The sequence below is a fragment of the Crocodylus siamensis genome, chromosome 3, assembly GCF_052110815.1.
Source record: "Crocodylus siamensis isolate JL-2025a chromosome 3, ASM5211081v1, whole genome shotgun sequence".
NCBI classification, from domain to species: domain Eukaryota; kingdom Metazoa; phylum Chordata; order Crocodylia; family Crocodylidae; genus Crocodylus; species Crocodylus siamensis.
In genome coordinates this window covers 261,075,225-261,085,524 of record NC_143397.1, presented here as the reverse complement: position 1 = coordinate 261,085,524, position 10,300 = coordinate 261,075,225, and the positions used below count along the sequence as shown (strand labels likewise).

General features: G+C 51.8%; 1 protein-coding gene across 1 annotated transcript; it reads left to right on the top strand.

Annotated features, from left to right (window-relative positions):
• The first annotated feature begins 3,794 nt into the window (after positions 1-3,794).
• Positions 3,795-10,201, top strand: CCDC166 (coiled-coil domain containing 166). The gene has a single exon (XM_090040984.1). The coding sequence runs from the start codon at positions 9,032-9,034 to the stop codon at positions 10,058-10,060; it is 1,029 nt and encodes a 342-aa protein (XP_089897110.1). The 5' UTR covers positions 3,795-9,031; the 3' UTR covers positions 10,061-10,201.
• Positions 10,202-10,300: the final 99 nt, after the last annotated feature.

Here is a 10,300-nt window from a genome sequence, read left to right as displayed (position 1 = left end):
ATAGTTAAGCACACAAGGGAGTGATGCAGCCAGGGTCTCATTTAGCCGCATTAGCTTGGTTAGCCTGGCTCCTGGTGGCATCAGACTGGAGTGAGAGCAGCCTCTGGGACCCAGACTTTGCACTCAAGCCTTTTGGAGATATGGCAGGTGATCTTAACAGATCTTCCACCATGCTCCCCTCTCAAGGAGTGGTTAGGATTCCAGATGCTTTGACCCCTCCACCCATACCCACTGCTCACCAGCCTACTCAGACCTTTGGGAAATCAACAGGTAACAGACACCTTCAGAACATGTAGCACAACCTCCCAGCCCCTTCTTCCTTCTGTGGCCACCTCCAGACACAAAACAAACCAGGCCCTGACACCATCCTATACCCTGTACAGGAGGGATCATGTTGACAAAAGGGGCGGGGGTGTAGCTCTCTATGTGAAGGAAAGCTACATGTCCCTGCAAGCTGATGTTGGCGACCGGCACGGACAGCTAGAGACCCTCTGGGTAAAAATTCGTGGGGAATTCGGCACAGGGGACACAACGGTGGGAGTCTACTACAGACCTCCCACTCAAAGTCCCGAGCTTGACCAGGAGTTCACCCGGGAACTGACTGAGGCCGCTTGCTCCAGGACCTTGGTTGTCATGGGTGACTTCAATTACCCGGACATCTCCTGGGAAGATCACTCAGCTAAATCTGAGCGGGCGCAAAGCTTTCTCTCATGTGTGGATGACCTCTACCTGACTCAAGAAGTCTATGGGCCAACGAGAGGCAAAGCGCTGCTCGACCTGGTACTGGCTACGGGGGACGGCCTAATCGGCGACCTAGTGATCGATGGGAAGTTGGGTGACAGCGACCACGAGCTGATCACCTTCACCATCCGCCGGAAAGCTGGCAAGTCAGTCAGCAACACAGAAGTCCTTGACTTCAGAAAAGCCGACTTTGACAAGCTCAAGAGGCTTGTCGGTCAGGCCCTCAGGGACCGTGACCCCAGGGAGTTGGGAGTTCAAGAAGAGTGGCTGCTTCTCAAGGAAGTGATCCTCAGTGCACAAGCTAAATCTATTCCAACACGGAGGAAAGGCAGCAAGAAGGCACAGCAGCCCCCCTGGCTCTCCAGAGACCTAGCAGACCTACTGTGGCTAAAAAGGAAAGCCTACAAAGGATGGAGGACGGGATTCACCTCCAAGGAGGATTACTCCGCGCTGGTCCGGTCCTGCAGGGACCAAACCAGGAAAGCCAAGGCTGCAACTGAACTCCAACTAGCTTCAGGCATCAAGGACAACAAAAAGTCCTTTTTCAGATATGTGGGGAGCCGGAGGAAAAGCAAGGGCAATGTTGGACCCCTGCTAAACCAGATGGGGCAACTGACAACTGATGCCCAGGAAAAAGCCAACCTATTAAATAGGTACTTTGCGTCAGTCTTTCATCAGTCACACGGGATGCCCATGCCTGCTATGGGACAGGGAAATCTGGGTGAGGGGGATCCCCTACCCTCCATCAATACTGACCTCGTTGAGGAACACCTTGAGAAGCTGGATACCTTCAAGTCAGCCGGCCCTGACAACCTGCACCCCAGGGTACTCAAGGAGCTGGCGAGCGTCATAGCCCAGCCCCTGGCACGGGTCTTTCAAAACTCCTGGCGCTCTGGTGTAGTGCCCGAAGACTGGAAGAAGGCCAATGTGGTGCCGATCTTCAAGAAAGGGAGGAGAGTGGATCTGGCTAACTACAGGCCCATTAGCCTGACTTCTATCCTGGGGAAGATCTTAGAAAAGTTTATTAAGGAGGCCATCCTTGAGGGACTGGCCCAGGCTAACATGCTAAGGGACAGCCAGCATGGGTTTGTTGCGGGTAGGTCTTCTTTGACCAATCTCATTTCCTTCTATGACCAGGTGACCTATCACCTGGACAAGGGAGAAGAGATTGATGTCATATATCTTGACTTCAAAAAAGCTTTTGATCTGGTATCCCATGATCACCTCTTGGCCAAACTGCCCAGTTGTGGCTTTGGCTCCACCACGATCCGCTGGCTGGGAAATTGGCTCCGTGGTCGGACCCAGAGGGTTGTGATTGATGGCAGTCACTCATCGTGGTGCCCTGTGACCAGTGGGGTCCCTCAAGGCTCTGTCCTGGGACCCATCCTGTGCAACATCTTCATTAACGATGTGGACATTGGAGTCAGGAGTGGACTGGCCAAGTTCACCGATGACACCAAACTTTGGGGCAAAGCATCTACGCCAGAAGGTTGAGAGAGTCCAGAGGAGAGCCACGCGCATGATCAGAGGTCAGGAAAACAGATCTTACGATGACAGGCTGAGAGCCATGGGACTCTTTAGCCTGGAAAAGCGCAGGCTCAGGGGTGATCTGATGGCCACCTACAAGTTTATCAGGGGTGACCACCAGGATCTGGGGGAACATCTGTTCACCAGAGCGCCCCATGGGATGACGAGGTCGAACGGTCACAAACTCCTGCAAGACCGTTTCAGGCTGGACATAAGGAAGAATTTCTTTACTGTCCGAGCCCCCAAGGTCTGGAACAGTCTGCCAGCGGAGGTGGTTCAAGCACCTACCTTGAACACCTTCAAGAGTAAATTGGATGCTTATCTTGCTGGGATCCTATGACCCCAGCTGACTTCCTGCCCTTTGGGCAGGGGGCTGGACTCGATGATCTCCCGAGGTCCCTTCCAGCCCTAATGTCTATGAAATCTATGAAATCCCCCACCCCGACCATGCAGAATCTCTTCAGGGTCTTACAACAAACATGAAGTTTATTGTCCTTAAAAGGCATTATAACAGAAAGTAGCCCCCACTTTCCCTGTGGCATTGGAAACTCTGCTACATTCAGGAAATAGTGAGAAATGACTCCTTGTCCTGTCCAGCCATACAAAGACCAGGGGATAAGCTGATAGACCAACTGGAGAAGGGAGGACAGGAAAGACCGTGTTGGGGAATTAATGTCTCAGAGTAGCCTCAACAGGAGACTTTGAGATTATAACACAGACCTGTGTTCACAACAGGCCTTTCAAGTACTGCAAATGTCAGCCCCCAGAGGCTGTTCATGTGCCTTCCACCCTCCTTCTGCATAAGAAGTTTACAGGCCCTTCCTCAGCCGCCTTCTGAGGAGGGGCCCATAAACCAGATGGAATAACTGTGCCCAGGAAAAAGCCAACCTATTAAATGGGTACTTTGCATCGGTCTTTCATCAGTCCCGTGGGACACCCATGCCCACTATGGGACAGGGAGGTCTGGGTGCGGGAGATTCCCTGCCCTCCATCAAAGCTGACCTCATAAAGGAACACCTAGAGAGGTTGGATACCTTCAAGTCAGATGGCCCTGACAATCTACACCCAGGGTCTTCAAGGAGCCGGTGAGCATCATAGCCCAGCCTCTGTCATAGCTGATCTTGCAAATAAGTTTAGTATAGACTAATTCCAGATAGGGCTGTGGGAACTGGAAGCAACTGGAACAAGAGACACTGATGGTGTAACGCTTGTGCCTGCAGCTGCGGGAGGTCTTTGAGGATGTGGCAGTGTATTTCATGCGGAAGGAGTGGGAGCTGCTGGAAGATGAAGACAAGGGGCTTTACCGGGACCAGATGCTGAGGAATTACCAAGCCCTCATTTCCCTGGGTAGAGCTCTGGTTCTTGCTTCTCCTTGGGGCCATGTGAACTCTGAAGTTTTGTTGATTTCTCCCTGCTTTTCAGCAGTCTTATTCTCACAAACTTGGTGTGGGTGGTTTAAAACTCCTTTCTCCCCACTGCTCTGTCAATGATAATAATATACATTTTATATGTATATATCCTCCTTCATTTGATCCAGCCACCTTCACTTGAATCTTCCCCATTCCTGTAACTCCTGAAGCTTCCATATTCAACAATTTCTTAGGAACATGATCTCCTTTGACTTCTCAGCATGTTCGTATTATCTTGTAACAGGGAATTTAGTGCTCTTGTTACTGAAAGAGGAGAAAGACTATAGACAGGGCTTGGGAGGTGGGGGGGTTTGGACTAGATGTGACCTCATGAGGTCCCTTCCAACCCTCATTGTCTATGATTCTATGGTCCTCCTGGATGTCTCAAACTCACCTATTTATGCCTAATGATCAAATTCCCCTCGAACACCACTTGCTCACTTCTATCCTGTGGGGGGGGGGGGTCTCCTCCCTTGGAAGAGTATCCTTGGTGCAAGAGGCCACTTTCATCAGCTGGAAAGCAGGTGTCATTTAAGGGATAGTTTTCCTCCTTCCCATCTTGATGCTGTCCATTCCTGAAGCTTTCATTCTCATGGGGGCTGCCACAGTGAAGGTGGGACTGCTGTACAGTATCCCTGAAAGCTTCATCTATGATCCTCACTGCCTCCCTTAGCTGCTCCAGTTCCACCACCCTAGCTTGTTCTCTCAGAATTATAAACTTTTTGCACTAGTGCATGCACACACAAAAACTGCCCCTGGGGCAGGTAATCATACATGCTACACTCAGTACAATAAATTAGTAGCCCCCTGCCTGCATTTTTTTAAAACATTAAAACGTTCCTGCTCTTTTAGTTAGTTTTTGTAATGTATGGGTTCCTTTTGATTAGAAACTTGAACTTATAGATTGACCTTCTCTCTAACCTTATTCACCCTTAATTGGAGTTAAATATGGACATGTATTGATATGTAAAATAATATCTAAATGCTAAATTTATGTTACTTTACCTAGATCTCTAGGTTAGTTGTTCTTAATTGTCAATTAAAGGAATAACTTGCCTGAATAGCTCCCCTTCAAGGAGGGGGGCAGCCAACTGGCCTGCAAACTGCTTGCAAACTGCCTAGTTGCTCTCCCTTTCCCTCAGCTGCTTTCCTTTCCTGCTGTCCTAGGCCAGGGCTGGTTCTGTCTGCTTTTTAAGGCCTTGTCAGCCCAAAGGCAGCAACCACTTAGTAAGCAACACTCGCTAACTAGTCAGAGCACACAGCCCAAACACCATCAGACCCAGTGGCCACGTCTACATGAAACGCTGACTGCGTAGTAGCTTGTTACTACTGCCCAGTAGCATCACATGCCATGAAGCAGTCAGCATCACCAAACAGGCACTTGGGAATACTACTGTGCAGTCACTCCAGTTACTGTGCAGTCATGCAGTACTTGTGTGTGCAGCCAGTGAATACTTAATTCTTCCAGAAAAAAGTGATATAGCTTTAATAGAAGACACCAAGGGAGGCCCTCACAGAAACATCACAGGGCTTGGTGGTCAAAGTGCTGGTTTGAGAGGTGGGGAGTGCATGTACCCTCCCCAGTTAGGCAAAGGGACGTGATGTGCACTCTCCCACAGCTTGCACAAATGCTTCAGTCATCTGTTGAGCCAAAGCAGCACCCCCACTTTCTTCTCTGGCCACTTTGAAACAAAGGACTTTCCCCTCCTTTGTTTCTGAAGGAAAGACCCCTCCATAAGAATAGTCACAGATGTTGAGCCTAAGCAGAGAAGCCCCAGAGAAGGCAGGGGCTCAAGCTGCACCTATTCCTTCACCTTTACCTTCTGTCTATCTCAGGTACTTAGCATAAGCGCGAGAACTCTCACAAACAGGGCACCTAACAGATGGGCTTTGCTACATCAAAGTCCCCTTCTATGTCTTGCACATTGTCTGATTTATGACATCATAAGATTCCATCACCATGGATACGCACAATTAAGCAAGGCTGGCCTGACCAGCATGTTCAGAATCCAGCCAGTTGCTAAGAGTCTTCAAGGTTTCATTAGCAGAAATTATCAACCTAACAGCTCCAGGGAGTGCCTTGACAGAGAAACAACCTGGAACTTTATTACAATTTCAGAGTCGAGGAAAGCAAAAGCATTGAAGTCAGTGACTTTTCAAAGAGATGCTTCAGGTTGGGGGTGTGGAGAGTGGCTTTTAGACACCCAGGCTGAGTTCTGTAGCTGATGCCCTACTTCCATCATATGCCTGGGAACATTTGGGGCCCCAGCAAGTCCCTTCTTTTCCTAAAGCAGGGTACTTAGAGAATATCTGTCCCTTCCACAGCTCTTACCAGAGCCTGTCCTATTTTAACTTCGGACCCAAATCAGCTCTTAATCCCACTTTGCTAAGGAAGTGAAGATGGCAGGAACCTACAGGTTGTAAGTTAAGCACTTGCAGGCTACACGTGGCTTGCAGGTCACCAACTGGACAGTGCTGTTGTAGCAGAGTGATGGGGCAGCAGCGGCTGGGCAGGAGCTTGGGGGGCCACAAGCCCTCACAGTTGAACAGCCCTGGCTTCTCTCATCAGCTGTGTAGCGGAAAGAGCACTTTGGAGTCCTTACACATGATCCCCTCTATAGAGAAATAATTACACTATGGGACTTGGGACCTGTAAGATATAATCTTCCTGGACTTCCGGAAGGCTTTTGACACTGTCTCTCACCCTGTTCTCATTAAGAAACTGGGGGCTGTGGTGTAGACACCCACACAGTCAAATGGGTCACCAACTGGCTGCAGGGCCACACCCAGAGGGTGGTAGTGGATGGGTCCTTCTCAACCTGGAAGGACATGGGCAGTGGGGTTCCGCAGGGCTCGGTCCTCGGGCCCGCACTGTTCAACATCTTCATCAGCGATTTGGATGAGGGGGTAAAAAGCACCTGTTCACATCTGCTGATGACACTAAGATGTGGGGGGATGTGGGCACGCTAGAAGGGAGAAATAGGCTGCAGTCGGACCTGGACAGGTTACAGGGGTGGACGGATGAGAATAGGATGGGTTTCAACACAGACAAGTGCAAGGTGATGCACCTGGGGAGGAACAACCGGCACCATACCTACAGGCTGGGGAACTCCCCTCTTGTCAGCACGGAGGCGGAAAGGGATCTGGGGGTCATTATTAACTCCAAGATGAACATGGGCCGGCAGTGTGGAGAGGCAGTAAGGAAGGCCAACCGCACCTTGGCATGCATCCACAGATGCATCTCGAGCAGGTCCAAGGAGGTGATCCTCCCCCTCTATGCGGCACTGGTCAGGCCGCAGCTGGAGTATTGCGTCCAGTTCTGGGCACCGCACTTCAAGAGGGATGTCAACAGCATGGAGAGGGTCCAGAGGAGGGCCACTCATGTGATCAGGGGACAACAGGGCAGGCCCTACGAGGAGAGGCTACGGGACCTGAACCTGTTCAGCCTCCAAAAGAGAAAGCTGAGGGGGGATCTTGTGGCCTGTTATAAACTAGTCAGGGGGGATCAGCAGGCATTGGGGGAGTCACTGTTCCCCCGAGCACTGTCAGGAGTGACCAGGAATAACGGTCACAAGCTGGCAGAGGGCAGGTTTAGGCTAGATATCAGGAAGCGCTACTTCACGGTCAGGGCGGCTAGGGTCTGGAACCAGCTTCCAAGAGAAGTGGTGCTGGCTCCTACCCTGGGGGTGTTTAAGAGGAGGTTAGATGAACATCTTGCCGGGGTCATTTGACCCCAGTATTCTTTCCTGCCATGGCAGGGGGTCAGACTAGATGATCTGCTCAGGTCCCTTCCGACCCTAGAAACTAGGAAACTATGAAACTAAGATCAGCATATGGATCCTGGTTTTCTCTATATTAAAATCCAAGTTCTCAGATAAAAATGCATAATTCTTTGATTAAAACCCCCCAAATCAATGCTTTTCCACAATTAAAATGAAATGCCACTATATATGTAGGCGTCAGTTGAACACAATGTTTTATTGATATACTTACAATTTTAAAGTAATTTGGAAGCCTACCAGTGCCTCAATCAGTACAATAAAATAAATTCTAAATACCCATATATTCTGGCATTTGATTTTGGTTTTATCATGGAAAAAATCAGAGCTCCCTTTGCCCCCTTCAATCACCAGGACACGGGTCCAGTTGCAGCTGTCCCCCCTGCTGCTATGTAGAGCAGCCCTGATATGCCGGTGCCCTGTCCTTGCCACAGCCGGGACCCCTGTGCCGCCAGCAGTTTAAGGAGTAACAGATGAGTCATAAAGGCAGCGGTAGAGCTGTGGGCCAGTGTGCAAGTAGCAGGCAGCAAGGAGGTGGCAAGGGCAGTATAGCTTCCCCCCCACCCTGGGCAATTACTCCTTGCACTGCTGGCATGAGGGTCCCAGCAGTGGCAGTAGTAACAAGTCCCACCACCCTGCTCTGTCCTTTTGCTCTGGGTCCTGGCCGCTGGGCCACAAACTTGGCTCTTGCCTATGTTGCTCCAGCCAGGCTACAGCTCTGTGCCTTCTGTGAGTGACAAATCCCGGGGGGCACATGCCTCCTCATGTCCCCCTGCCCCTCCAGTGCATCATCTAGGCCCCCCACATAGACATACCTGCAAGGAGCTGCTCTCCACCATGCTGCCTGACTGCCACGTGCATGTGAGTGCACGCATGGCACTCTCTGCTTGATCGCCCTCTCCTGCTCCCCCCAGCCCTAAACAGCCCCTCACAGGTTGGAATTCTGGCAGCCTGCAAGGAAAAAACCTGCCATTTCCTGCATTTTTCTCCTTTAAAGGAGAAAATCTACATTTTCCCTTGGCAAATGGAAGACCTGGATCCCTGAAGATGAGGCATCAGCTGAGGAATGGCTTGGGGATGTCACTGACAGCCTCAGTTTTAGAGCAGGTGCCCAAAGAGATAGTAAGATATGCTCAGAATCTTTGGGGCTTTTAGCCAAAAGTCTTTACCAAGCTGTACCATGTGTCAACAAGCTGAAACACTCCAAACTTTTTCATGGGAACAGCAAGAAACACCTCTTTCACCCTCCCACTATCCCCCCAGCCAAATATTAAGTTAATGCTCCAAATGCTAGAAATAGTAAAGCTGACAATTCTTGTTCTTTCACATTTGGGGAGCTGCATATTCTCAACTAGCTTGGCATGCCAAGCTGTTTTCAAATACCATTTATCAAACTTTTGCACACATACACAACTCAGCCTTAAGTAGGGACCAAGCCTGAAAATGCAATGCCAAACCGTTAAAACCATCCTAGTCATAATCAAATGGGAAATGGGTTATTCAATTGTAATATAAGGGACCCTCAAAGCTTCAATTCTGTTGCCCTTTGCAGCACCTGGTGCTTCAGCGTGGAACATGGCATCCAAGAAGCGGCAGCCAAATCAGGGACTTGCAGATCGGAAGAAAAGCAAACAGGGAACAAACAGCAAAAACAGTGAACAGCCCCATGCAAGTTGCAGCACAGACCTGCTTGTCACCGAGAGGGAACGGTACCTTCAGAAGGAATGCAAGATCCTGACTGAACAGATAGACACGTACAAGAAGAGAGTGGAGCACTTCCTGCAGGAGAACGAGTTTCTGGACAAGGAGGCGCAGCAGATGCAGCAGAACAGTAAAATCTATACCACCTACATGAGGAAGCACACTCAGAAGTCCCAGGACGCTGTCGTGATGCTGAATGACCAGAACCACTCTGATCTGAGCGCCGTGCGCAGGCAGAAAGAGCAGATGGTTGCTCATTACTCCGAGGAGGAGAGGAAGCTGAGAAAGAAGCTAATGGAGCTAGAGACAAAGTCTGCGCTCATGAGCAGGGAGGTTGGGGACCTGCAGCCCTACAAGGACCTGCAGCTGGAGCAGCTGATCAGGATCAGGGAGCTGGAGAAGGAGCTCCTGCTCACAAAAATCCAGCACACAGAGCAGATGCACAAGGTCAAGAGCAGGTTCCTGCAGGCGAAGTCTGACTACACGGTGGTGTCTCGGCAGAAGGTGCAGACCCTGGCCAAGAGCGCGGAGGAGGCGGCCGTGCGCTGCCTCATCCAGCACATCAAGCAGGTGAAGGCTGAGAACTGGCGCCTGCGCCACCAACTGCTGGGCCTCCTCCGGCGCTCCGGCATCCTGCGGGCCTACCAGCACCAGCTGCGAGCGCGGCAGCAGCAGCTATTCCGGGAGCACCAGTACAGCCAGGCCCTGGCCCACCTGCGCCCCTGGCTGCAGCGCCCTGCGACACGGGGCCCCGCACAGGCCGACCTGCGCATGGGCAGCCCCCGGGACGGACCCTTGGCCCAGGGCCGCGCCGCCCCACGGGCCGGGACGAAGGGACAGCAGCGGGCAGGCCTCGCTCGCACCGCCCACGGCACCCACAGCCCCTCCCCCTCCCCGCAATAAAGTGCGCGCTCCCGCCCCGCTTCGTCCCGCTCTGCGCGCAAGAGGCGCCTCCTTCCCCCAGGGCGGCACTGGGCACTGGCCTCACCCTGCTCGCCCCGGGCCCCGTTGCCTCTCTGCCCCCGCGCCGGCCAGTTCTCACCCTGCCCCGGCTTGGGGGCCCGGCCTTCCGACCGGGCGGCGCTCCAGCCCCAGGAGGTCGGGGCGCATCCTGCCTGTGCGGCCGCACGTACCCAGGGAGCA